Raw genomic sequence first — 27,937 nt, 5'->3', positions numbered from 1 at the left:
AACTCCTGTCCTCGGGGGACGCCCTCCTGCATGTCTTAGAGGTTTCCTCGTCCAACACACCTGATTCAAACGATCAGGATCAGGCTCCTGCAGAACTTGCTGATGAGCTGATCATTTGAAACAGGTTTGTTGCAGCAGGGAGAGATGGCAGCAGGGTTGTCGAACTTCGGTCCTCGAGGGCCACTGTCCTGACTGTTTTCCATCTCTCCCTGTGTGTTGGACAAGGAAACCTCTAAGGCATGCAGGAGGGCAGCCCCCGAGGATTGGAGTTTGACGCCCCTGGTAAGAGCAACCATAAACAGCACTGGTGTTAACCATTTTTAGAAACACATAACGGACTTCTGTTATCTCACTCACTCGACCGCCTGCCCCTCTGGCAGCATACAAATGTGACGTCACGCACTGGGGGGTCGGTTAGAATCACTGAATATATTTTAGAAGTACAAATGCTGCACCTTTCTTTTCTTTATTACAAATGTACATTCATGTGAATACAGTATGTATCCCATGTCTCACTCTCACAAGCACGAAGAGCTATGAAAATAGGCTGTTTATTCAACCTATGTATTTTGTGTGTATGTGTTACTACAGATACTTCGCAAGTGATGATTTAAATATGAATGATTTTACATCCAAGTGAGTGTGCAATTCTTTAGAGTTACAAAAAAAAACTGCGCTTATTTTGGATTTTTTTCAAACGGCGAGGTATCGGTACAGTATCGGCATCGGCCGATACTGCACAGCCAGGTAGCGGAATCGATATCGGGGCCAAAAAGTGGTATCGGAACAACACTAAATAGCTAGATAGTTGGAAAAGCTATCTTTTCAGACAGTCCCAGAAGTCAACACCTGACTGTAAGTATTGATAAACAGAGAGACAGTCTTGGGAAAGTTATGATTTCAGATTGTCCCTAAATACAACATCCAACTATTGATGGAGTTGTTAGTATAAATCAGTTGTAAAAATACAGTTATAATTTCAGATGGTACATTAAGACAACACCTGAGTTTAGCATATTAGATCAGTTCAGTGAGGAAAGCGATAATTTCAGACTGTCCCTGAAGTCAACAAGCGACTTCAGCTATTTAGTTAGTAAATCAATTGTGTGAGGAAAGCTATGATTTTACACTGGACCTGAATGGAACACCTAATTTTAGATAGTTTGCACATCAATCTTTGAGGACCTCTATAATTTCAGATTATTCCTGAAGGCAAAAATGGATGACAGGTGTAATCAACAGATTAATAGATAGACAGATTTTATTTGGTTTTATTTGAAAGGGGACAGTGCAATTTCACATAACACATGAAAAAACATGGTTTTAAAAAAAAAGCAAGAATTAGCCATTAGGCTATTTTTCATCTGTAGTCCCCTAGCTGGCCATGATGTAAAAAAAGCATTAAAATATGATTACAAAATATAAATATTAATACCAAGACACTAATTCCTTCAAGCATTTTACAATATACTTTATAACAAATAATTGACGATAGGCACACAATAAAAATCACAAATTAAAAGCTATGAAGACATAAAGACGATGACAGCACAGTATGGAGGTAAATCCATATCTCTGCAGCAGATGACTTCAGCCAAGGGAGCTGGGGCTAGGCCATTGTGTACCTTATAAATAAGCTTTAAATCTGCAACATTGTTAAAATTGTCCCAGTTCAGGAAATTGTACTTTTTAGGTATTGCACAAGGATGATAGTGCCGCGGTTTCTTGACCATGATTTTTATAGCTTGTTTGTACAGTACTTCCAAGGCTCTTTTTGCACTCTGAGTGGCATGAGACCAACTTGTTATACAATAATTTAATTGACTAAAATCATTGAATGCAAGAAACTGTTTGCAGCATTAGTTGACATTTCATTCCGGATCGACCGAAAAGTTGCAAGATTAATTATTACATTTTTGCATATTTTGTCAATATTGGACTTAAAGTAAAGTTTTGAATCAATCACAAGGCCAAGATATATGTACTGAGTTACAATCTGCAGTGACTGACCTGATACAAGTATTTCAGGATTAGGAGAAGCTCTACTGGTTTTACTTAAGTACATGCTCACAGTTTTTGACACATTTAGTTGCAGGCAGCACTCCTGCAACCAAGTTGTAACACGAGCCATAGCTTTAGTTATAGCAACAATGCCTTTGGAATGACCATGAACAAATAAGACAGTGACAAAGAGGCATATGAACAGATAGACAGACAGTAAGTACTAGTATTAACTAAGTTAAATGTTGTTTCGCGGGAATTACTTTTTTATAACCCTAGTGAAGAAATAGTCACTCATGGACTTGTGTTTAGTGACATCGAGCGGCTGAAAGCAACTATTTAATACTGTTCTGTAACGGTACAGTAATTTAAAATCGAATCTTTAGCATGTAAACACAGTGTCGGGGCGTAATAATTGAACAGCTCTAACCTCCAACCCTGCCTAAAATTATTTTTGTTTTGTGACACGACGTCGTAAGATAGGACAAGGCACAACCACAAACAATTGTTTTTCGCCAAAGTGTCGACAGTAGTGTCGAAAACTCACCTCGAATCTGGCCAAGTATTCCAATTGTGGGATGGGAAAAACAGCAATAAATAAACTAGCTAAGAAAACACGACTTCTTCCAACAGCAGAGAGGGCAAAGCTTACTTTCACTTTTCTTTCGCCAACGTATAGCAACTGTAACACACTGCTACCTACAGTCGAATTACGTCCTATAACTCGAACAGTTAAAAAAAACACGCACACGGATATAACAACAGTGCACAGACTACAAAAATGAACACCCAGGTCGACTCAATTTGATACGTTGATTGTAATGATAACAGCAAAATACATATTTGCCTAACGTCACTGGTTTATATGAATGCCGTTATGTACCACCGGACAGTAGAGGGCGTTCGGGGAAAAGGAGCAGATTGACGGCGGAGCTCAGACGTGTTTGAAAGTGTTCCTCTCTGTATTTAATGAAGGCTAGTATGATAAAGTATCTTCCATCTTCAAAGTAAAGGTTTGTTTATTGGGAACCCACGACGAAAACAATACATTGACGAGATGTCATAACATGGGCGTTAACAAAAACAAAACATTGTTTTCAAGTCGTAGCCAATCAGAGGCCGGTGATTGACAGATGCAAAATGTTTCCGACGGAAAAACAACAGCCCTGAAAGGAACGGTGGTGGAGGAATGGCCATGTTTTCACTAACAAGTTCAATTTATAAATTTTTTGATCAGGAAAATGAAAAGAGTTGTCATTTTTCGATTTTATCAATAAATCTAGGAGAAATTAGGAAATAAGTGACCCCATGAATAACGCCTCTTGTTAATGAGGAGAATGGCCGCGCCCCCTACCGTTCTATCCTTGTTCGGTCGGAGTCACTGGAGGAACCGATAGTTAAATCTTAGAGGTTTAATTCGACACAGCTAACGTCGTGGTCAACCGTGGATCCGGTTCATCTTCAATAAGCCAGCTAACTTGATGTATTTTTGCTGAACGTTTCACTGGAAGTCCATTTTGTCCCAAAATAAGCTTATAAAACCCAAGTCGGCGGGTCATCATGTGGATGTAGACAAAGTTAATGTTGTACAGTACAATATTTCACATACAGAGGTCAATACACTGTGTTTTATACTCTCGCTATTTAGCGAGCTACTTGTTTTGCCCAGGACACATTGTGGCATCATTGCCAGTTACTGTACTCTTTAGCGGCCATAGACAAAAGAATTAACATTCAAAATAATCCACAGATGTTTTCCATGCAAGGTTTTCTTACAGCGATTTAAAAAAGTCATTGACACTAGTTGCTCTTTCTGTGATGTATCTCATGAGGATGTGTTTCATTTGTTTTGGGATTGCCCATTTTCTGTTAAACTTTGGAAAGATATTAATAATTCTATTTTCACTATTTTAGAACCAAGTCTTTCTCTTGGTTCTGAAAATATATTGTTTGGCTTCAATGATTACCCATCTGTGAAAAAAGAAATATTTTACATTATTAATCTTAAGAAATTGTTGGCTAAATGGCATATACATAAATGTAAATATAATAATCAGAAACGAAATGTTTGTAAATGAAGTCAAACAATATATTAAAACTATTGAACAATCCACAAATATAAAAGGACAGAATACTCTGTATGTATGTGCTCTTTATAATGCTTACGCAATGTAGTTATCTTGGTTACCTTTTTTGTCTCCCCCTGGCTGTTGTTTTTTTGTATAAATTGTATTTCAAAATAATGTTCTATTCCAAAAAAAAAAAAACTCTTTGGCGGCCATTTTAAATCCTTATCCGGTTTCCGGTTGCGTCTGTCGAGGCATGTTTCCTTTTTTACTGCTTACATTTTAAAGTGTCTAATAGACGGTTGGTGGTGTGTACGGTGTGCTTGGGGTTTAGGGAGAGGGAGATAGCATTAGGTGTGTGAGCAAAGCACTTTTTAAATATTTGAGGGATACTAGACTGATGTATAGAATGTGAAGGTGGGGACATGGGTGATACACACTCTTGTACAGTAGGTTGTTACCTTCCATTATCAGGCTTGAGTCAGTGATATCAGCTCCAAACCGTGGTAAGGGGTGAACTGACTGCAGTCAGCCTAGTGGACAAAGACAATGAGGCTTCAAGTCGCTTAGCAATCGGGGTTCTATTTATTTTTTTTATCTCCTCTCCTTCCTTCTCACTCCCGCTCACACTAACCCTTCTCTTCCAGGTTTTCTCCCGCCACTCTTGTACACGTCATATGTAACATTGCTGTCTCAGGCATGCCTGTAACATGGCGGTATGCATCTGTAAATTGTTTGCAATCCGCCAGTAAATGAAAGAAGAATAAAGTGACCTACTTTTTTTTCTGGGGAAAGGTGAGTTTACATGCAAAAAAAAAGTAGCAGCCTGTTACTTGTTTTACCTGCAGATTTGGGAAATGTCTACAAAACACCTAGAGTGGGAACTGGGTAGGCCCTTGAGTAGGCCACTTGATAAGTCAGCGAATCCGCCAAATTGGATGTGTCATATCTACCCGTAAACTAATAAAACTCAATGGACTGATCTTCACATTCATCCATTCAGGCACACACACTTATACAGTGCATTGGGAAACCGATAGCCACCAAAAACAACATATGTAACTTTTAATCTTATGAATAATGTTTACTGACATGGTTAGGATATGTTTTTGTTATGTTTTCCTAAGTGTTTCCAGCTAATAATGGACACAACACTGTTACTGTGATGATACATGTTTAGTGAAAATAATATTTTGTGTGCTTTTCCTATTAGCAACATGACTCATCATTTTTGGAGGAGAAAAGAGGGGAATACATAAAAAAAACAGTTACAACAGAAATGTATATATAGTTTATGAAAATAATACACTCTGATAGTTTGTGTGTACAATGATGAAAGAGACCTGACATTCAAGTAAAGTTTTTTTTTTTTTTACATCAACAATAAGAAACACTTTGTTAAATCACTACATCTCTGACAGTGTCACAGAAAAGCATGTTAAAGGCAACAGTTATGATCCCACTGGCGCCCGTGTATAGTCAGCAACTTGATAAAATATTATGTAAGGAGTTATAATGTTAATCATTGCCAGTTAGTTATAAAACGGAAGTAAAAAGCTAAAGAAGTGAAGGAGTGGCAAAATTACTCACACTTTGGACTTAAGTACAACTACAGGTTCTAGTATATCGATTCAACGCCTTTAATAAATACAAATAATTTCAAAAGCTTCAATAAATATAAATAATTTTAAAAAACTATAATTGTGTCCTACAGCTTGTACAACTCAATCTTTTCCAAAGGACAAACTCCTGTTAAGAGGGAGTTAGCACACACCCACACATTTAAAGTGCCTCGAATTAACTCCAAATAAATTTCAGATGGGGCAGCATATCTATATCTATATATCTATATTCATCTTTATCCATCTCTCTCTCTCTATATATATATATATAGAGAGAGAGAGAGATCCATCCATCCATTATCGATACTGCTTGTCCTCACAAGGGTCGCAGGGCGTGCTGGAGCCTATCCCAGCTGTCTTCGGGCAATAGGCGGGGGACACCCTGAATTGGTTGCCAGCCAATCACAGGGCACACAGAGACAAACATCCGCACTCACAATCACACCTAGGGGCAATTTAGAGTGTCCAATCAGCTTACCATGCATGTTTTTGGAATGTGGGAGGAAACCGGAGTACCCAGAGAAAACCCACGCAGGCACGGGGAGAACATGCAAACTCCACACAGGGAGGCCGGGATCGAACCCACGACCTCTGAACTGTGAGGCGGACGGGCTAACCAGTGGACCACCGTGCCACCCTTATATGTACAGCAATAATATATATATATATGTATATATACATATATATATATATATATATATATATATATATATATATATATATATGTATATATATATATATATATATATATATGCTGTATATGTACAGCAATAATATAATAATTATATATATATATATATATATACATTTATACACAGAGGTGTACAGAGGTACAGTACTGGTACCGGTATCCTGTGCAACACTACGCTATTTGATTCACTACAACTTGGATTCTTTACTCTGATAATCCTGTGCATCACCATCCTCAGCTTCCTTTTTGTCTTGACATTTTCGTCTGTGGAAATAGTTAAAAAAATGTTTTGGTTTAGAGTTCCATGTCCTGCATTGGATCAGTACTCAAAACTCACCCGCATATGGTTTGCATTTGAGTTAGGGTCTCTGGCAAAGGCTTCCCAAATGACTCTGGCAGTAGTAGACAGAGGAAGGCTCCGAAAATGGCCAAAGCTCCCATCAGAATGTATGGCAGGGCCTTATAATATTGTCCTATTGTAGGAGAAATCCATCTTTTCATTTAGTTTGGGTCATTTGCTACCATCGAAATACGATGGTGGGGTAACACTGTACGCACCGAGGTAGATGATGAAGGGCGAGGTGATCGTCCCAACACGAGCCGCTATTGAGCAGCACCCCATGGCCGTGTTTCTGATGACGGTGGGGAAAAGCTCGGACGTGATGGCGTACACAATGCAGAAGGCTGATGTCACACCGAATTTGCCCAACATCTCCAGGAGCACGGCCACCCACTCCAGATCTGACCATACAGCAACACAACATGGCATGACACATCATTCTCAACTCAACTTTATTTATAGAGAACAACCATTGGTGCTTGATTTCTGCACCCGTGAGCTAGAGAGAATATGTCAAATTTTTACCTGAAGTTTGTGTCACTAAGCATAGGCGTGGCAACCGATGAGTCAATTTCTTTGTTGTTTCGAATTTTATTGATTGTGACAAATTTTGTCAAACTAGCATTTGTCTTGATAGGTTTGCTGGCTAAAGAAGTATTTCAATTGATTGAATACGCTAATATCTTATCTCATATAGGTGCCCATCGAATTCTTGCTTCACTGTTACCTATGGGAATGAGGTGGACGCACAGGATCATGATGCCGCCCATCAGCAGTGTGGACGACTGGCACGGGCGGCGGTAGCAAAAGTGCAGCAGCAGCAGGGCGATCAGGTATGCCGGAACCTCTGTCACAGCTGACAGGAAGCAGTTGAGATACGGGTCGCCGTGAAGGTTGGACGTGTTGAGGATCAGAGCGTAGTAGCTGATGGTGATGACAAACCTGTGGGGCCAATAAGGACACCGCCGGTCAATCCATTTGCTATCATGTAACATTACATAATACTGAAGTTCAGGGGATTCGGGATTCCTGAGAAATTTCAGGATGAAATCGTGAGTAGGCTGTTTACTATCGGTCTATTTAGAAATGATTAATTACGAGTTAACGGTTGATTTACGCTACAGTTATGTTGTACAGAAAAATCTGCAAGTAATCATAGTTTGCGAATAGTGATTCATAAATCGAGAAACCGCTGTCCACGCAATTAGTCATTTTTCTTTAGTTCTCTACATGCCTTTAAAACTGAAAAAATAAAAGATCAACCATCCTGAACGAGGCGCCTGTTGCCTTTTCGAGTTTGATTCTCGTGGGTAACTATTAGGAGTGTAACGGTACACGTGGGTGTATTAATACGTTTCGGTATGGCATGTTCGGTTCGGTCCAATTATTAGCAGCGCGAGTTACAGCACTACTGACTGTTGGATGCGGGAGAGGAGGGTAGCGGCACAAAAGAGAGAGAGAGCCAGAAAAGAGCCAGAGCTCGAAGGTCCCCTTACACTGCAGTCTCCTGTTTGGGAACATTCTGGCTTTCCTGTTAAAAGCGCTGATGGGGAAAGGTACGTGGAGGGCTTCGAAAGTTGTGTGCGGACATTGCTACATGAGATTGGCGGCTATGTTGCAGATAGCACGACTAACATGCACGGCATCATCCGACTGTGAATGTTTCTTAGACGAGGGAGCAAAAATGTCAACCTTAAATAGCGAGATTATCATATTGTAGCGTCTTCCAGGAACACGTAGTTTTCCAGGAACGTAGTTTATGTATCACGTTTTTATTAATCCAAGTACAACTGCTCACGCTCTTCTTTTTCCGCTGCTCCACTCGCTTGCCGTACGATGCATTCATGAACCTCGGAAACATCACAACTCAGCAACACACAAATCCGACCACAACACAGATAACCCAATTCGTTACAATATGCTGTTGAACATTCAAAGATTTCAGTGCCTAAAATGTGTATACAATTTCATAAAACCGTTTTAAAGTTATTGTATTTTTTCCATTATAAGAATAGTTTTAATATAGTTAGCAATAATTGTAACTGTTATTGTATGTATTTTTTTCATCACAAAAAGTGTATATGTGTACTGTAATGACAACTTGTCTTTAACTTGAATACTTAGATGTGTCATAGGCTGTTGCTGCTGAGTGTTTAAAGATTTCAGTGTCTTAATAATTTACAAAATGAAGAGATCTTTATTGTTAGTGTATTTTTATTCTGGCGTAATTCCTTAGAATATCACCCGAATTGTTCGCTTTTATTTATTATTTTAAAAAAGGACCATTTACTTGTCATCTTTTCAAAATAAACATTTTTTTTATCTATTTTTTTTGTGCCGAAAATATACCGAACAGAAGTTTCCAAAAAATCGAACCGAATTGAAATGTGATTTAGCGTAATGTTACACCCCTAGTAATTATTGACAAATGATGGTTAAGGTTTAACCATCTAAACCTGTTAATCTCTTCTTAGCACTGCCACGTTAGCATGTGTCTGTGACATGCTTTTGTCAAAGTACCCAATGGATGAATAATTTTGCCTGTAGCTTGTACTATAAATGGTGTTGCTATTATTTAGCCAGACTTTCATAATGATTTGCCACTTAAGAACAAAAGAAGCAAACAAAAGAAGGGCATACCACAGAATTGAACACAACAGGGTGATGGTGAATATGTTGCAGTTGCGCAGGATGGAGCCAATGTTGTATTTCTTGTCTTTCATCCGCATCACATCTTCAATCTGGAATAAAATATGTGATTTCAGTAACTCCAAGGACCCCTACTTTTAAATTGTTTCTTCCCCTAAAAATACGGAACTTTCTGATAATGCTGCTTTCAAGTGAAATTTTAGGATAAGCCTAAAACACACTTACAAGCTTTCCAGGTGAACTTAGTTTTACCTTCTCTAAACTTCAAGATGCACATGTCCAACTGTTCAGTGTTTTGAGTACCGGTACTTTTTGTGCAACTTGCTATTCTCTAGCAAGGAGCTGAACGACAAAATTCACAACAGGTGCATTTTATCCTCACCCTTAATTTTGACCCCCAAACCCAATATTCATAGCTCTTTCTGAGTAGTGTATACTTTGGAATGGACAATTAGACTCTTACCTCCGCTTCTGTGAAAATGGGCTGCGGCATGGCAACCTTATTCATCCTGGCAGCATCCTTCAGGATGGTCTCAGCCTCTTGCACTCGGCCCTGGGACAGCAGCCAGCGTGGCGACTCGGGTATAAACCTTGCGAAAACGGTCAACATTGGTGAAAGGCTGTTTCCTCGCAGTGGAGGGGCACCTTTACACGCCCTTACCACCATAGGGGTATATATATCAGTCCGCTGGCGGCCATGGGGATCAGCAGCAGCCGCCAGGAGCGAAGGAAGTAGGCCACGGGTGGCATGAGCATGTATCCTATGGCCGAGCTCATGAAAACCCCCAGGGAGCAGAAGGCCACGCGGGCTTTGGCGCTCAGAATCTCCGTTCCTAAGAACAAAACACGCACAAATTCACCCTGTATCGAGAAATGCCTAATACTGTATTAGCATAGCAAAAATATCTCCAAAGTGACTCCAAAAACTCGTAAGTGCGAGCTGACTCATGAAGTGTGAGATTAAGTTGGCAAGTAAATATTTTCTATTCCGAAAGTGTGTCTGTGATTGAGATGTTATGAATTTGCACTCCACACTTATGTAAAAATTTGGTTCATTTTCATTAGGCCGCCCCCACACCTAATTTCATCACCCATGACTTGGGGCCAAACTGACCCAAGATCCAGAGCCACTTTCAAGCTATGACTGGAGTCCAGAATCTACTACACGTATTGATAACATAATTTGGCTGCTTGGTGATGAAGTGCTGCCTCCGTAAGTGAAAATAAAGGTGACACTTTATGGGCATTCGCTTCATGGTGGGTGGGTTATGGTTAAATTTAGACAGTGAAGCTTCAGGATGAACATCTCATGTTTTGGAGAGAGTCTCAATCTCCACCGGTTTACAATAACACCACTAAAATAAAATGTGTTTCTTGTTGATTAAAGAAATAGTATAGGTCTAGATCTGCTAGGTCTAACACTGAGTAGCTTTTGCTTAACTGTAATGCCTTAGCTCGGTCGTTATGGCAACTAAAACTGTACTGCGCATATGCATGAGCTGGAAAGACCCCCCCCCACCCACCTTCCGCTGAATCCGAACGAAGGTCAGAAAGTTATTATTAAGACACCTAGCAAGTGTTTTGAATTGAAGCCAAAATGAACAACATGTCTTCTTTAAAAACATAAAGCATAACGCTGTCTCTAAAACGTACCCAGCACAAAGGCGATGATGTAATTGGAGAACCCACCAGCACCCGCCAGGAAAAAGATGAATGTGAAGATCTCCCAACTGTTTGAGAATAACTGCGCCATTATGGTCACTGTCTGGAGGACCATCATGGCAAACAGCATTGGCTTCCTTCCGTATCTTTGTGTATAAAACACACAAAAAAATCCTTGATTTTGAATCGACACTTGACTGCATCTTCAGTCGCAAACATGTCAGTTTTGCTCACTTGTCCGACAGCTGGCCTGAGATAAAGGTCCCCACCAGCACTCCCAGGTAGTGGATGGAGGAAGTCAATGGGATTTTGTGTGCGTTCTCACAAACTAGATCCCACTGGAGAAGGTACACATGTCAACTGTTGGTTACCAAGAAGTAAAACCAAAGAAATCCAAATCTCTGTCTTCACTGTTTCCATTGAGATGTGTGACATTTGCACACGTAAATTATGTACTGAACAATAGAATATCAATAGATACACCAACATTTGGCAGGTTATTAAAATACAACGTTTTGTTGATATTAGAATAACCAGTGAGCCTTAACCAACTCTACAGCAATGTAACCACCAAGAAATGCCATTAAACACACTAAGTATAACATTTCTGCAAAGATCAGTGTGCTTTGACAGATAGCTTTACACAAAAAAAAGATGTCAAAAAATCCTCAAACGGAGGCTGAGTGAAGCCTTTGCCTCACCTCGGTGACAATGGTCGACTGGTAGGTGTCTTTGCTGTATGTCCAACCGTCTAGGCAGGCTTCTAAAGGAATGCTGGCCACATCGACCCCAGCATTAGGGATCACGCCGTTCTGAGAGTAGTTTTTGACCATCTCCAGGTTGAGCCTGGCGCAAGACTTGGGCTTGGCCACGCCATCCACCGTCTCCATCGGGATCGTCACGTTCTTCCATGCCTGGCTGATGTTGGCGTTCTCGGGGATACGGCAATGGTGAGACGGCGTGTCCGCGACGAATACGATGTAGATGGCAACGAAGCCATTGGGGCAGATGCTGATGGCCAAGGCCAAGAAAATCCTACGCTGAAAGGCTCCCCACGGTCCCAGAAATGACGTGATGCTGTCATAGTCTCTGAGTTTCAAGTCACCCATGGTTATACTTGCCACTAAACAAGTGATCAGTCGAGAGGGGAAACAAAGATGGATTCATCTGTCAGGGGTGGTTACACAGAAACTGTCAAGTCTACACTTGCTACTTCATGCCTCTATCTTGAGGGAATTGGTGTTGGGTCACCTCTTGGAAATGTGTTAATCATTTACAAGTCACTGTACAACTGTCTAACTTGTTTTCTCACTTCTAACAGTTGTGATTGTAGGATAAAAAAAAAAAGGAAATTGTGATAAGGTGCAGCACTGGAGTTCATCAGGTACATCGTGGTTTATTGTTACTGTATGTCTCACGGGACACTTTTTAATGCTGCTTCAACTTTGCACTGTCAGAGATAACTATCAGCGTACATTTATGTTCCACACGCAACAAGTAAAGGTGATAGTTCACTGGTTGAACAACTCCAAATCCAAAATTCACAAGATTGGAGACACAATTACAAATGTCATGAATAACTAACAGATTAAGCAGCATTCGGTTTTGATGATCAGTGACTCAGTGTTGCTGATTGTGTATGCAACGTCATGTTTGCCCTGGCCTTTGCAGCAGTCTCTTTCACGTTTTTTGGTAAGCTTATGACAGATAGCTCTCATGGGGATGCATTGCACTCGTACATCACTGCAAACTGCAACCACCGTATGTTGTGGCCAGAAATTGTCTGATACCTTATTACTGTACAAAAACAGTTGAGATTTTTGAGATTTGGTTTTATTTACATGTAAAGTAATTCAAGACCAATGAGGTATCTATGTGTTTTGACGTCAAACACAAATGGAAAGTTCTACAAAGTAATTATCAAAATGTGAATCAGCAGCCATTAACCTATTCAAAAATAGCTTTTTCAGATTTCAAGTATTTTTTTTTTTTAAAAAAGAGGAAAACCCTAGTCGTTGACACATCAAGTGAATAAATGCTACTTGGGAGATCTACACAGTAATACTTTGCAGGTCATTTTTGGCTTCGTTTTGTTTTTGTGGGTGTCCACTTCCTCCATTTTCGGCATAGTTATTTTTTGGGGTTCCACAGCACAACCTAGACAGACAGCACTGTTAGAATTGTCACAACAACCAAACAGATGCACAGCATACTCTCTGTGTATCTTCATTTTTTTAAAATTCTGTTGTAAATCATTAACAAATGAGCTATACCCTTGCCATTCCTGCATCTGTTCCAGAGTTTCCGGAAGGTCTCTGTTCAAGGTCTCTGGAAGGAAGATGTTGACCACACAGGAGCCGATGGTGAGACTTCCCATTAGAATGTATGGCAGAGCCTTGTTGTAAGTGCCTGCAAGTGTAAAATGCATAATACGCGTTTAAGATAAACACTAGAAAGCCAAAAAATGCAGGCAACGTGCCTAAATAAATGACATAGGGAGCCGTGATGCTTCCGATGCGAGCGGCCGACGAGCATATTCCCATGCCAAGGTTCCTGAGGACGGTGGGGTAGATCTCTGCCGTGTAGATGTAGACGATGCCGAAGGCCATGGTGAAGCCAAACTTTCCGGTCATTTCCAGAGCTAAGGCCACATACTCAAGGCCTGGGAAAGAGAGACCCAAAATACCCCAAACTATTACCACAAAGTTAGAAACACAATACAGTAGTCCAAGTGGCTTTATTGAAAAAATAAATGAAACACACATCTTGAAGTCCCTGTGAAGTGAAAATAACATTTTATAAATTTGACAGACCCCCAGAGAAGAGTGTTGTTAACACATCTGCCAAATTTGAATGATTAAAAATGTTTTGCCAAGTATATACTGTGAAATAAGGCTTCATAATCGAGATACATCAAACCATTGTTCACTGAATCCCCTGCTCAACAGTTAACTGTCAATCAAATTCCAAACATCTTTTTTATGCCTACACATCCTTACATGTTTGAGGCATGAAAATATACACTTAAAACGTTCGGTGGCCTAAATACACCCACTGGATCGTTACCCTAGCCAAAAGCTAGCTAGCTCTTGGTGGACGGATGCATGGGCAGTGGGCTCATCAGTAGCGTCACCTGCTCGCTCTGTGTTGTGTCAGTGGTTGGGTCCACACAACAGAGACAATTCAGGAAAGGTCCAACGTTTATAAACCCAGTGGCACACGCTAGTCAGCCAGTGGCTTGCGCTGCATGACAGACATTTGGCATTTCAACATATTACAGTACCCTGAATAACACATAATACATAATACTTTGGAATTTAAGTAATACCGAGCTGTTCTGTAACTTGTGGCATCCAGAAATTTTCCAGGTAGTTGCACAACTGATACATAGATAACTAAATCAGGAAAACTGAAATGGTGAAAAACAACTTGGCGCCATGTCGCCACAATTGAGTGCAGTATGTCGAAGACTTACTCGCCGGAATAAACTGGATGAGCAACAGGACTCCTCCACCAATGACAAGAAAGGTGGACAGTAGAGCCCTTCTGGGACATCTCTTCAGGAGCCACGTGGACACAACGTAGGCGGGTACCTCAGTGGTTGCCGACAAGAAGCAGTTCATGAAGGGGTTCCCACTGAGGTTGGAGGTGTTCAGCGATAAACCAAAATAGCCCACATTGATGGCCATCCTGGTTGGGAGAAGATGGAATATTCAGCAGCTCACATTCAATTGGTGAAGTTGTCAGTCGTCTATTTTTGATCAAGCTCACCACAGAACAAGACACATCAGCGTGATGCATCTTATGTTCTTGGATCTCAGGACATCAAGCATTGTGTACGTCTTGCTTGGAGGCAGTGACTGGAGATGCAACCAGAACCAAAATACATCAACTAGCATTGTCACCACTTCTCATAAAAGCTGGCCTTTCCCCATGCTGCTGTTATGCGCAAAAGTTACCCACAGGGAATGCAATATTGAAATAGACCCGTGAGTCACTATCTTTGCTATTCAGTTATGCCTCTGATGTGGCAATTCTGAAGAAACCTAGCATGAAAGCAACTTGTGAATTGGCACGCAGAAACTCCACCTCAGATCCTCTGAAGATAACAAGTGGCGCCTCGACTTTGTTCCTCCGGGCAGCGTCTCTTAAGAGGGCTTCAGCCTCTGCCACTCTTCCCTGAGTGATCAGCCACCGGGCGGACTCTGGGATGAACCTGCAAGCACACAATTGGCATCTATGACTTTAAATCCCAGATGCTTCTTGAGTGACTTGGGTGGCGCACCACCACAGGGGGATGTAGACCACAGAGGTAGCAGATAGAACGGCAAGGAGGGTTCTCCACTCTCTGATGCTGTATGCGATCCATGGAAGAATCATGTAACCGATGCCATAGAACAGGAACGCTCCGAGCGTTGTGAAGATCACACGAAGTGTCTTGCTCAACACCTCTGTTCCTGTCCAGAATGAAAAGAAAAAGAGATGCAAACTCGGAAAGACATGAGGCTGGAGAGAACGGACCATACCTAGAACGAAGGCAGAGATGTAGATGGAAATCTGGGAGGCTCCGACAAACAAGAACATGATGCAGAACATCCTCCATGACTGGGAGAAGGACTGCAACAGGACCGAGATGCACTGAACTCCTAGAGAGATGAAAACGATCTTCTTTCTTCCAAATCTAAAGAGGGAATAACGATGGAAACTTGGGGTTTAGTCCCTTGATGACAACGCTTCCCAAAAATGTACTAAATGATTATCAAACCACCTTCCTTTCCACAAGTCAAATCTTTCGATCCAAGTCCCTATAGCCTTGCCCTTACAAAAAAGTCCTGCTAATGAAGCTAGTAACACCCCTTTTTCCGGTTTAAATCGAAAGCCTTCAATTCACAGCGTTTGTCTTGGGTACTTATTTTTTGTTAGACTAACTACTAGAATGTCGCAGTTCAATACCTTAGTATTCGTGTAACTTCAGAGATTCAGAAACAGATTATTTGTGTTAGTCAGGAGTCAACTGAGGATTGGGGATCCAATAAATGACGACTTGGCCGTTTTCACCCTCATGTTACACTCTCTGACCCTGCAGCTGGCCACCACCCTGGCTCGTTGTTATTGCCTCACATGTTGGGGAAAAAGGCAGTTGAGGGGGGTGTACACTATCGGAGTTTATACAGCTGTAGTGGAACATCTTTGAGGGAAGAAGGCGACTTCAACAATCTTCAAGGAAAGTACTCAATCACTGTTAACTCAACCTTAGTCACTGTGATTGAAAGAAATTGCAAGAAATTTTATCAATAGCAAACTCCATTAGGAGATGGCACTGTTTTGTAGAATAAGTGTAACAGGTCCTGGCCACCACATGCACAATGCTCACAATATCTGCATTTTCTGTCCCTGCATGATTTAAAAAAAAACTGAGCTGATCACTGTGGATGAAGTACCTGTCAGAGAGCTGGCCTGAGATCAGCGAGCCAAGGAGATATCCTACGAACAGAGTCGAGGACGTAAAAGGAACTTTCCACTGGTTGTCACAGACCAAGTCCCACTGCAAAGACACATGCAATATATTCTTCCCGTAGATTTTGCATTGTTGTCATGTGACAGGCATTCTGACCTCGGTGACAATGTTGGCCTGGTAAATGTCTTTGCTGTAGTTCCAGCCGTCCAAGCAGGCCTCCTGCTCCAGGCCCGTGAGGTTGACGTCCCTCCCCGGGGCATATCCGTGCGCGGAGAGGTTCCGGACCACGTCCAGCTTGTAGCGCCGACACTGGCTGCGTACCTCACGTCCATCCGCCTCGGTGATGGGAATGATGGCATCCTGCCACTCTGCAGTGAGGTTGACCTCTGGCACGAGGCAGCGGTGCTCTGGAGCCGCCCCAACGAAGACAATGTAGAGCCCGTTAAATCCGGTGGAGACGAAAATGGTGTTGAGAAGGAAGAAAGTAGTCCAGAAGTGAGGTCCAGTTTGGCCCAGAAAGGCTGTGTCTTCGTTATAGTCGCCCATGTTGAATGGTGCGTGTGCTGTGTTGAGTCTCAATCACTGCGAAGGACCCTCTGTGGGCCAGTGAACCCCCTCAGCCCCAGCAGAGCATTAAAGCCCCCCTTTCAAGACAAACCCGCTCTCATCGGGCAGTGGGGAAAACAATCAGGACTCAAAGAAGGAGGAGAGGAAATGATTTATCCCGACACATCCCGTCGACCGGTTGATTTGATTTAATGGGATATGATCAAACGCTTCAAAAAGTTTCCCAGTCCATCTGCGATGCCCGCATCCCACCACCACCATGGCCAGTTGCACAGCAGTGGGCGACTGTTTGCTCCAAACAACATTCCACACTTTTAAATACTCTTTAGAAGTGCACGTGCTTGTACTCTAAATGGTGCTAAGTAGCTTTCAACCGCCCCAAAAGAACTGTGTTTTAAAGAGAAAGTCAACCCAAACATATTTTTTTCAAGAATATGTACTATGCAGGCCCACTAATTAAAACATGGCATTCTGATTAATATTGTGTTTGTGAAATATGAGTTAAGCAGCAAAATCCACCTGTTTTTAGCCATGTCTGGGCCGGCCATTTTGTCACTTCTGTCGACTGAAAATGACATCACAGATGCTAAGGGCTCCGCTAATGACCAATCATGGCTCAGCTTCATAAAACAGGTGAGCTGTGATTGGTTGTTACCTGAGCCCTGATCAACTGTGATGTCATTTTCAGTCGACAGAAGTGACAAAATGGCCGCCTCGGCGATTGCTAAAAACGGGTGGATTATTTCTTATTCCGCAAACGCAATATTTATCAGAATACCTTGTTTCATCTAGTGGGCCTGCATAGAACAAATTCTTGAAAAAATATGTTTGGGTTGACTTTCCTATTTAAGTCAACTCCCATTGAGCCACCATGTCAAAGTGCGGGAGAGGTAATGCTTAATTGTTAACGTGCAACGGTGCTAATGTAAAATGCGTAGGTCAAAGTGGGAATAAAAAACAATAATTTCCAGAAACCGTAGCACAAGGGTGGTGGGTGTTCCAGTGAATAACCCATGCAACTTTGGTAAGTATCTCGATAAAGGTGCAAATACATTCATTTATTTTCACAATCGATGAAACCCCATCCCCCAGAAATGATAATGGTCTGTTCAAGTCAAGATTTTTTGTTGGGTCTACTTATAACAGACATTGTATCCCAAATTTCATGTTACTAAAATAAACTGGGTTCGGTTGCAAAATTTTCCTAAGATTCCGGCAACGGAGCTAGTCAAAACACCTGTGTTACTATTGTTGTTAATGTTGGCATTCCATTTCAGTGCTGACAATAAATGTCCACTAGTTGAATGTGGGCTTGAGTTAATGCTGTGCTTGTGTGTGCGTTTGTGTGCGCAGCAGAGCGTGAGGGGGGTGCTGCTGGGATGGTTTCGCTTGAGTGGAGCAGTCCAAGCAAAAGAATACTCCTCCTCAGAATCAGCCGCCGGTGTGCAGGATGGATGGCGTGAATGACTACGAGGCCGACACGGCATTCCTGGGGGACTGGGGGCCCTTCCAACGCCGCCTCTCCCTACTGCTCTGCATCACCATGATCCCTCACGGTTACGGCAGCCTGGTGGTGGTCTTTGCGGCCGACACGCCGGCCCACCGCTGCCTGGTACCCACGCACGGGCTAAATCTGACGGAAGAGTGGCGCAACGCCAGCATACCCCTGGAGGAGAACGGCCAGCCCGCAGAGTGCTCCCGGTACCGCTTGGATGCTCTGCTGGCTTACTTGGAGGCGGGCTTGATGCCCTCTGATGTCAACCTGACCTCCGTGCCCCGAGAGGGCTGCCTGGATGGTTGGGAGTATGACCGCAGCATCTACGCCTCCACCATTGTGTCTGAGGTTAGTGGGATTCATTCATCAAAATGAAGACATTTTGAGGTCCTCCAAATCTGCCCAAAACTCACTGAGTAGATTGGTGGGGGGGGGGGGGGGGAAATCAGCCCTCGACACAAGCTTCACTGACTGATAAGAAAGTGGGTATACAACTTTATGACAACTTTAGGACGAACAAAAAAGTCTGAAGGACCAATGCCCCATATTGAACCGGAAGCTATCCGGGTTTTTTTTTCCAAGCTGACATTTTGACCAAATGTCTTCTTTTTTTTTTTTTTTTTTTTTACAAACCAAGCTAGTTTGACAAGAAATCTTCTATTTCAATTTGAAGAAGCCATTATGGGCGAATTCTGACAACCCATGAAAAAGACTCAAGGACTCATGCCAGAAATGTCACAGGACGTTGTCTATTTTGGTTTTGAAGCAACTGTTTTGGGTAAATTCCAGACTTTTGACAAAATCCTACTTGGCAATTTGTCCTATTAAGACGATTCATTTCAGTTATAAGGTGATGTCATTCACACGCCCAAACTTCTGACTGATTCAGGACATATTTATTAAGCTTATTAAATAAGCCCTGAATCAATCAGCATTTTGGGGGTCACAACATGCAAGAAAGAACAAAAATGTGCTTCCTACACCTCTTTCAAAATTGGGTGGCCTTTCAGGACACATGCAATAGTCTGAAGGACCTATGACAGAAATTGAATGGGAAGTTGGACATTTTGGGCAAATTCCAAGGGAAGTTTAACAGTTTTTAGGCAGTACAGTAATCCCTCGCCTCGTCGTGGTTCGAGTTTCACGGGTTTTCAACAAGTATTCATCAAAAAGTACAAATTAAAAATACAGCCATATTGCAGAAAGACGCATTGTTTCAAAAAGATGAGTTGACTCAGAGGCTTTGTACATACCCGCGGGCATGTGGTTCCCGGTATGAGTTCGACTAATGAGAGTGGATTTATCCCGTGAGCTGATTGGCTGCTCAAACTAACAGCACTTTTGAACAACGTTCTTTTCGGAAACTCATAACGTTATTCAAATGGCGGATAGTAAACAGCCGTGTTCACAAGTTGCGAGTGGAGTGTGCTCAGCCACCCGGCAACAAACGAGGCAAGTAAAATGTTGAAGCGTTTGTTAGTTTTGTCTTTCGGCGACCGTTCTTCTTCTTTGTTTTAAAACAAGGAGGCACCGAAGGAGAAGCGGCCGCAACAGCAGCACTGCCGCTTTCGCTTTGCACAACGGCGACGACAAGCGTTTAAAAATACATTACACCAGGATTGTACCTTTGGATAAAATGCACCACGGCATTCTAGTTAAGGTCAGTTCAATTTTATGATAAAAATGAAAACTTTAAACGTCGTTATTCGCGAACGTTCCGTCGTAATTGTCCGCTGCCGCGGTTGAAGCTCACGTTCATCTCACAGTCTGCAGCTTGGTATTTATTCTTCATTTTGCAATTTTCAAGTTAAATCTGTTGTATATGTTACATTTTTTGTATATGTTAAACAGAGCTGGGCACTTGACCCTTTTTTGCTGGTCCGGCCACGACCCTCCACCCTTGACCTGGGTACCCTTCTGGCCGCGACCCCCCGTCCTTATTCATGAAAATTATCCCCCCCCCCCCCCCCCCCCAAAAAAAAACATGTGTCCTTGATTGACGCCGCCGCGGGACAGATGCGAGCGGCAGTTTCTTTTTAAGGATCATTAGCTGGCTAATTTACTTTTCAAACCCGCTGTGGACACGCTTCAAACACGCTTCAAAATGCGCCACTAGTACTTTACTACTTCCCCAACTGCATGTGATTACTTCCATTGCGAGCCCCGGGGTTGGTTTTGTCGTATTGTATATTTATTTGGGTCCAACAGACAGCCAAAAGTCGCCTCAACAAGTTACTTATTTATTTCGCACATTTCCATTTCCTTCGCGGCCTTCAAAATAAAAGCATTCCAGCAATCCACAATACACAGCAGGTTTGCTACGGCATATTTCCGGAAGTAGAAGACGCCAGAAGAAATGCATGAACTCCACCTTGATATGCCAGCGTCATCCTTGAGTCAGTGCTGCGCGCAGCTTGAATATACTCATGGACACACGTTTTGAAACAAGTCGGGGGGCGTCACTTCAAAAAGACAGCGACAACAATGGATATCTTGCCTGTTGCAACCATAAAGGGACCGAGATGACTAGAGACCTGTCGCCAACAGCATAATGCGTCGGTCACGTGAATCAATGCGGCAGACTTAGAAGCCTTTCACCGAGTAGGCTGAGATGAAATTTGGCCGCCTCGCAAGCACGTCACACGCATGAGGGCCGATTAGTGGGCCGGACTAAAATCCACTTCCGGCCATGCTTAGTCCAGCCATTTTTTAAAATTGTCATCCCCCTACCCAAAATGGGCATCCGGGACGGACTGCCCAGTTCTGATGTTAAATGTTGTATATAAGTATTTAGAAGGGTATGAGCAATGTCGGGGTTGTTCGCAACAGAGGCGTAAATCCCTCCAAAATAAAACTTTAAAATGAATATAACATAAAATTAAAATAATAAGAAGTCAACCTCTACTTTGCGTTTTTTCACCTATCCCGGGACGGTTCTGGTCCCAATTAAATGACAAATGAGGGTTTACTGTATTGTGAAAAAAGGTTTTGCCTGCTTTAATTATGATTGTGTTTACAGATTTTTTGTGTGTTTTTTTTCTGCCCTTTGTGTGTGCATGTGTGTGTGCGTCACAGTGGGACCTTGTGTGTGGGCAGCAGTGGAAGAAACCCCTGACGTTTTCACTCTACTTCTGCGGCTACCTCGTCGGATCCTTACTGTCTGGACTACTCTCTGACCGGTTAACATACACACGCAAACACAAACACACACACACACACACCCCCACACACGCACACACACACGCACACGCACACACATGTGTGTAAATAATGAATAACTGGTGAATAACTCACCAGCTCTTGTAATCATTTGTTGATGTGTTAGAGTTCCACAATGAAAAGATGAGAACAGGCCAGAAACCATCCAGCGTTCTCGCTCTCAGAGAAAGCACAGTATTGCGTTGAAAAGCTCTCTGACCCACAGACAGTTTTTCCCATAAATCTAAACAAGAATCCCATTGATTTTGGGACGATCTCCAACCCCCCAAAACAGAGAACTGGAGACCAAAACGATACATTTTTGGCATCATCTACATCTACATCTTCTTGTACATGAAAAAAATGCATGAAAATAAAAAAATACAGCGGTGCCTTGAGATAAGTTTAGACCAATTTCATTCGTCTAAAGTGTTTCACTGTAATGATTTATTCAGGGCATTTAGTTATTTCTTGTGTTAATGATCTTAACCTAATAGCACTGCGTCGTCACAATATGGAAGGAGCAGCGCCACACTTGCTCCATTTTTGTACCATATAGCGGCTGGTTGATTTATCATATTCCCTTTTCAGGTTTGGCAGGAAGATCGTGCTGTTTGTCACCCTCGCTAGCCAGTCGCTGTGCGCTTTCCTCCAGGTCTTTTCTCAATCCTGGATGGCGTTTTGCGTCCTGTACTTTTTCTGTGGCATGTCGCACATCTCCAACTTCCTGGCTGCCTACGTGCTTGGTACGCATCACAAATGAGTGCTCTTTTTTTCTCCAAATTTTCTTTAGAAAGAAGTTAGAATCTGAGGGGGATAGTTGTATTTTTTTAGGATTAAAAAAAAAAAAAGTAATATTACAAGATTTACATCAGATTTTTTTTTTTTTTTTCATAGAAAAAAATTTGGACTCTTAGAAGAATCGTCATGACATTTTCCCCTATGACTTTTTATCTAGGAAAATTGACACTTTTATCTGTGAGTAAGGCTTGCCTTTCAGGAGCGGAACTCCTCAGTCCTCCAGTGCGCCAGTTCTACACCACGGCGGGCTCGTGTATATTCTTCGCGTTTGGCTACATGCTGCTGCCGCTGCATGCCTACTTCCTGCGAGATTGGAGGATTCTGCAGCTGGGCATCTCTACGCCCGGCTTCCTCCTCTTAACTCTCTGGTGGTAAGTGATGGTGCACGTGCAGTTTTTTGTCCCGATGGCCATTTAGCAGCTCTACCCGCCAAGGTTTTTATGACCATGCAGGTCCATCCCCGAGTCTCCTCGCTGGCTACTGTCTCAAGGAAGGATCGCCGAGGCCGAGGACATTGTGAGACGTGCCGCCAAGAGGAACAATATAGAGGCACCGACAAAAATCTTCACTCTTTTGCAGGTTAGTGTCTTTGCCCAGCAATGCTGGAAAAGAACCGGAAGGAAGAGTTAATTAGTCAGCAAATTGTTGATGTTAAGTTGTTGATTTTCAAATGCTCTTCTGGTGTTCAGTGGTTGATATTGGTTGTAAGTCTGGGGTTTAAGGGAATAAAATTGTATTTTTGCAGAAAAATGTAGAAATTGTGCGAGAAAAATGTAGAAATCTTCATTGAAAAAGTCTGAATCTTTCAGGAGTAAAGTCGTAATTTTCGAGAAAAGTGAGAATATTCCAGGAATAGTCTCAATTCTTCTGGGAAAAAAATCGGAATCTTATGGAAATAAAATCAGATTTTTTTTGTAAGGTAGAAGTACAAATTTTCTGAAAAAAAATCAGAATTTTACCAGAATAAAGTCAGAATTTCCCAGAAAAATGTAAAAATTTTCAGCATTTTTGACAATAAGTCAATTTGTTGGGAATAAATTCAGAATTTGTGAAAAGGTTGCATTTTACACTTCACGCTTGATTTTAAAAGATTCCAACATTTTTTATAAAAAAATGTGACTAATTCCTTAACTCATTCACTGCCATTGACAAATTTACTTGTCTTTTCACAGTCTAGCCCCAGGAATTTAGTTATATTTTTTTCAAATTTATCCAAACGTTAGGGTAAAAGGGAGACCCCCCCTTGTCTGGAAGTGAATGAGTTAATATTGTGACTTTTAATTTTGAAAAAAATGTAAGTGAGGTTGATATTTTTTTTTTTTTTAGAAAAAAAAAGACAATTTACTTCACACAAGAATCATCATTAAGACTCAATTCCCATGTTTCCCAATTTAGATGCTGACATATTTCTATTTTTTTTTTTCATTTTTCTAGAAAAAACATAACTTCACTTAACCTAAAAGTCTGACTTTTTCTCTTAATGTTATACTATTTTTTATAAGTATGACTAATATATTTTTTCTACATATGACTAGATTTTTCGACCTTTTTCGAAAAGATTCTGATGTTTTTATTGCCATAAAATTCAGACCTTTTTTATCCTCTTGTAAGATTCTGGCATTTTTAATGTCAAACAAAATCTGATTTCATTTCTGTAAAAATAATTCTTTTACTCTCACGAGATTTTGACACTTGCCTCAAAATATAAAGCTTCATTCCTGTGAGTTATGACCAAAGTAAACCAGGGACGCTAAGGTGAGCCTTTCACAATCAACAACTCTGCATCGATATTTTTAAGCACGTCACTGTCAATCACTAAGCCAGCATATCGGGAGATGTTTTTGCTCTTGTAAGAGCATTTTTTTTCCTGCCCTCGTTATCTGGTTCACTGCTCAATGTCCAACCGCCGACAGTAATTGACACGCTGTCGCACACGTGCGTGTGTGCTCAAATGTGGAAGCCAGCGGGTGAGCAGAGGACCTGCTGGAACTGGAATGTCTGGCAAAATGTGCGCTCTGTGACCCCCAACGTGTTGTGACCCTAAACCTAATTTCTGTGTGTAGAGCCTGTACTTGTACAGTCTAATGAGAGGTTGGTTTTGCTATAAGGATGTTAATGCCATACAGCATGTATATGTGCGTGTGTGTGTAATATATATAAATATATATATATATATATATATATATATATATATATATATATATATATATATCACAATCACACCGCGGGGCAATTTAGAGTCTCCCATTAATCAACCCACCGTGCATTTTTGGAACGTGGGAGGGAACCGGAGTACCCAGAGAAAACCTACACAGGCACGCGGATAACATGCAAACTCCACACAGGAAGGCCAGGGTGGAACCCACGACCTCTAAACTGTGAGGTGGACGTGCGCTCTGAAAGAAATGAGCTTTCATTGGAATATTTCTTGTTCTGTAGAAAGAATGTGGCTCGGAAGAGATGAAGGTTTACAACATCTGCGACATGCTCCGCTCTCGCAACATGCGCTGGATGTCTGTTGTGCTGTGGATTGTCTGGTGAGTTGCAGGCACACACTTGCATACACACCCATGCACGCGTACACACATCCCAAGTATTTTTAAAGCCACACTGAAAAGACCCCCAAAATATACACAGTGTGTGTATATATATATATATATATATATATATATATATATATATATATATACACATACACACACACACACACACACACGCACACACGCAAACACAAAAGTCAACCCCGACGACAGCGAAGCGTCTACTGGAGTGCATTTTTGGTTCGTCCTGAAATTTCACCCCAATCTCCCTCACACTTCGTGTGAGCGGTGTGTGAAGCGGTGTCGATCTCCCTCCACAGGAGCACAGCAGCCATGGGCTACCTGGCCTTGTCGCTTAACACGTCCAACCTGCACGGCAACGCCTACCTCAACTGTTTCTTTTCGGGGGCCGTGGAGATCCCCGCCTACATCATCACGTGGCTCATGTTCCGCCGCTTCCCCCGTCGCCTCACCATGGCCGGTGGTTTGTTCTCTTCGGGATTCCTCCTCCTGGTCATCCAGCTCATTCCGGCAGGTCGGGATCATCCGTTCTGTGTGGACACCATGCGCCGCACCCTAGCGTTTAAAAGTCCTTCGACACTCAAATATGCTGAGCTGTTTTTGAAACCCAACCGTTTCTCTTTCATCAGAAAAAAAATTGTTTCCATTCTTTGTTTAGCAGTAGAACATGGTTCGACTTGACCAAACACCGGTTTCTGGCCTATAAAAGCAGAGAAAATGAGTCTTTGGTGACAATAGACGAAACAACATTTCGCTTATCTCCCCACCGGCAGACCTGCACTGGCTGGCGGTGTCTCTGGAGATGATGGGGAAGTTCACCTTGACGGCGGCGTTCAGCCACGTCTACGCTTACTCGGCGGAGCTCTACCCAACCGTGCTGAGAAACACGGCCATGGGCGCCTGCTCCATGGCCGCCAGAATAGGTAGCATCCTCGCACCCTACGTCATCTACCTGAGTAAGTTTGCCCCAATTTCGGGTTCTTTTATACAAAGCCTTTCGATTAGCAATCGGTTGGACTTCCCGTCCCCCTCCAACATCACTCTCTCTCTCTCTCTCTCTGTCTCGCTTCACCGTTTTGTCCTGTCGGGTGGTTTGTGGCGCCACAGGAAGCTATTCGGCGTCGCTGCCGTTCATCCTAATGGGTGTCTTGATCACTATGGCAGCGTTGCTCAGCCTCCTGGTGCCCGAGAGCTACAGAATGCCCCTGCCGGAAACCCCCGCAGACATGCAGCCCTTCCCCGGGTAAGTGGTCGCCGGGAGACCAGCCTCGCCATCACTGTCATGTCGGGCCTACTCCAACCTTTTTGCTCAAGGGAAACAAATAAGGGCCGAGCCATTTCAATAAAGATACATAAAAAAACGAAATATATATATATATATATATATATATATATATATATATATTCCATATTCCAAAAACATGCTTGGTAGGTCAATGGGACACTTTAAATTGCCCCGAGGTGTGTTTGTGAGTGCGAGATGTTGTTTGTCTTTGTGTGCCCTGGTCAATTTGACCCAACTTTCTGGGTTGTTTTCTGTAAAGACAATCACAAAAATGGGTAGTTTTGTACAAAACAACCCCAAAAACTGGGATGTTTTGGACAAAACATTGGAAGAAGGTGGGTCAAATTGACCCAATTTGTGGATTGGTCCATTTTTGACCCCAAATTGTGTTACTTTTAACTGTTTGTATACAGGCAGTCCTCGTATTACGACGTACACGAACTACGACCTTTCGACTTTACGTCGCCCGTGTCTACTCATCCATTTTGTCCCCAGCACCATTGTGACTACGTTTACATGCAGTCAATATTCGGGTTAAAGTCAAAATTCCGATTTCTGAAACATTCTGAATATCCCGTATACATGATTGAGCGGACAGAGTCGCTCCGGCATTTGAATAACCCACCGTGTACAGCGACACACGGCGTCATAACTCCAATGGACGTCATTTCCGCGTGGTACTTTCAACTGTCAATCAAACACTTGATATTCATGTCACTCACCACCTGATTGAAGCAGTCGGTTTCCTCCTCGCTCCAAAAGTGTGCTTTTTTTTGCTGCATCTCTGAGCTTGTTTACCTCTGCTTGTGTATTTACGATGCGTTTCTCGCCAAACAACGCACTTTTACATACAAGCACTTCCTGTACTACAAAGACCAGCGTTTCTTGCGGTTGAGCAGTGAGCGTGTCTCAATCGTGTCAGTGCAGACCTGCACTATCTTTGCCTTTTCCACCCTCCTCTCCTCTTTCTCCATCCACTTCTGAGCAGTAATGCTTAGTGCAGCATCTTATGTTTTTTATTCTAATCTATTTTCGTTTTTTTATACAAAGTATTTTGACGTAAATTTCGACTTTAACCGTGAAAACCGACATACGCGGAAATTCGTGTTATATTGCCAGTGTAGGAACGGAACTCGTTCATAAAATGAGGACTCCCTGTATATATATACTATATTTATATGCATGTACGCAACAAATATTACAAGACAAATATTACAAGAAATCGCTGCATCAGATTTAAGGAGGGAGCCCAAGACCACTTTTCCCATATCTAGTTAATGCTGTTTTTCTTTGTCTTTTTTGGGGTGTCCCTCTCCTTCTCCTCCAGGTGCTGCCGAAAGAATGTCTACAAACGCACACACACTAAAGAAGAAGAGAGCCAAAGGAATTTCATGGATGTGCAGTGAACACAATAAATATTCTCAATAGAAATCATTCCAGTTATTGATTCGTGCATTTGCGATTTGATTCGTATTTTAGGACATCCTTTTATAATCGTATGAGTGTAGAAAATTAGAAAGTTGTCACTCAGTGCAAAATAT

At 42.1% G+C, this 27,937-nt stretch overlaps 4 protein-coding genes across 13 annotated transcripts in view; 1 reads left to right on the top strand and 3 right to left on the bottom strand.

Moving 5' to 3' along the window:
* The window catches only part of acsl6 (acyl-CoA synthetase long chain family member 6), a 37,829-nt gene extending 35,046 nt beyond the window's left edge, over positions 1-2,783 (bottom strand). Inside the window, exon 1 of the mRNA XM_086012738.1 lies at positions 2,549-2,783. The gene's annotated coding sequence lies outside the window, so the exon portion shown is untranslated. The remainder of the gene's footprint in view (positions 1-2,548) is intronic.
* LOC147133095 (organic cation/carnitine transporter 2-like) lies at positions 128-27,840 on the top strand. Of its 10 annotated transcripts, none has more exons than XM_086012748.1 (15): positions 128-282; positions 7,418-7,553; positions 10,435-10,582; positions 11,871-11,981; positions 13,331-13,394; positions 18,413-18,899; positions 21,627-21,730; positions 22,341-22,495; positions 22,750-22,921; positions 23,003-23,129; positions 24,990-25,087; positions 25,411-25,625; positions 25,885-26,067; positions 26,219-26,354; positions 27,724-27,840. In XM_086012748.1, exons 6-15 carry the CDS (start codon positions 18,507-18,509, stop codon positions 27,800-27,802), a joined length of 1,662 nt encoding a protein of 553 aa, XP_085868874.1. In that variant the 5' UTR covers positions 128-282; positions 7,418-7,553; positions 10,435-10,582; positions 11,871-11,981; positions 13,331-13,394; positions 18,413-18,506; the 3' UTR covers positions 27,803-27,840. The 10 variants fall into 10 exon arrangements, with proteins under 10 accessions (XP_085868874.1, XP_085868867.1, XP_085868868.1 ...); XM_086012741.1 differs by having other exon boundaries at positions 18,410-18,899; XM_086012742.1 differs by having other exon boundaries at positions 10,435-10,598; positions 18,410-18,899.
* slc22a4 (solute carrier family 22 member 4) lies at positions 4,587-12,366 on the bottom strand. The gene is made up of 10 exons (XM_086012752.1): positions 11,733-12,366; positions 11,266-11,369; positions 11,023-11,177; positions 10,031-10,202; positions 9,833-9,959; positions 9,361-9,461; positions 7,448-7,662; positions 6,939-7,121; positions 6,718-6,853; positions 4,587-6,644 (listed from the first exon to the last, which is right to left on the bottom strand). Exons 1-10 carry the CDS (start codon positions 12,138-12,140, stop codon positions 6,569-6,571), a joined length of 1,677 nt encoding a protein of 558 aa, XP_085868878.1. The 5' UTR covers positions 12,141-12,366; the 3' UTR covers positions 4,587-6,568.
* slc22a5 (solute carrier family 22 member 5) lies at positions 12,759-17,328 on the bottom strand. Its single transcript, XM_086012740.1, has 10 exons — positions 16,646-17,328; positions 16,473-16,576; positions 15,558-15,712; positions 15,317-15,488; positions 15,121-15,247; positions 14,803-14,891; positions 14,507-14,721; positions 13,511-13,693; positions 13,305-13,440; positions 12,759-13,188 (listed from the first exon to the last, which is right to left on the bottom strand). Exons 1-10 carry the CDS (start codon positions 17,033-17,035, stop codon positions 13,083-13,085), a joined length of 1,677 nt encoding a protein of 558 aa, XP_085868866.1. The 5' UTR covers positions 17,036-17,328; the 3' UTR covers positions 12,759-13,082.
* Positions 27,841-27,937: the final 97 nt, after the last annotated feature.

This window comes from Filicampus tigris, chromosome 17, assembly GCF_054856515.1.
Source record: "Filicampus tigris isolate MCC_2025a chromosome 17, RoL_Ftig_1.0, whole genome shotgun sequence".
NCBI lineage: Eukaryota > Metazoa > Chordata > Actinopteri > Syngnathiformes > Syngnathidae > Filicampus > Filicampus tigris.
This window is presented reverse-complemented; position numbering and strand designations above follow the sequence as displayed.

Excerpts from the sequence above, each read along its gene's own strand:
- slc22a4 (XM_086012752.1), bottom strand. The coding sequence starts at position 12,140 with ATGGGTGACTTGAAACTCAGAGACTATGACAGCATCACGTCATTTCTG. Across the intron at positions 11,370-11,732 it reads AGTCGACCATTGTCACCGAG|TGGGATCTAGTTTGTGAGAA; the intron begins GTGAGGCAAAGG and ends TACCTTCTCCAG. Across the intron at positions 6,854-6,938 it reads GCCCTTCATCATCTACCTCG|GACAATATTATAAGGCCCTG; the intron begins GTGCGTACAGTG and ends CTCCTACAATAG.
- slc22a5 (XM_086012740.1), bottom strand. The coding sequence starts at position 17,035 with ATGGGCGACTATAACGAAGACACAGCCTTTCTGGGCCAAACTGGACCT. Across the intron at positions 15,489-15,557 it reads CATCTCTGCCTTCGTTCTAG|GAACAGAGGTGTTGAGCAAG; the intron begins GTATGGTCCGTT and ends CATTCTGGACAG. Across the intron at positions 13,189-13,304 it reads CAGATGCAGGAATGGCAAGG|GTTGTGCTGTGGAACCCCAA; the intron begins GTATAGCTCATT and ends CTGTCTGTCTAG.
- LOC147133095 (XM_086012747.1), top strand. The coding sequence starts at position 18,507 with ATGGATGGCGTGAATGACTACGAGGCCGACACGGCATTCCTGGGGGAC. Across the intron at positions 22,496-22,749 it reads CCTGGCTGCCTACGTGCTTG|GAGCGGAACTCCTCAGTCCT; the intron begins GTACGCATCACA and ends CTTGCCTTTCAG. Across the intron at positions 25,088-25,410 it reads GTTGTGCTGTGGATTGTCTG|GAGCACAGCAGCCATGGGCT; the intron begins GTGAGTTGCAGG and ends CTCCCTCCACAG.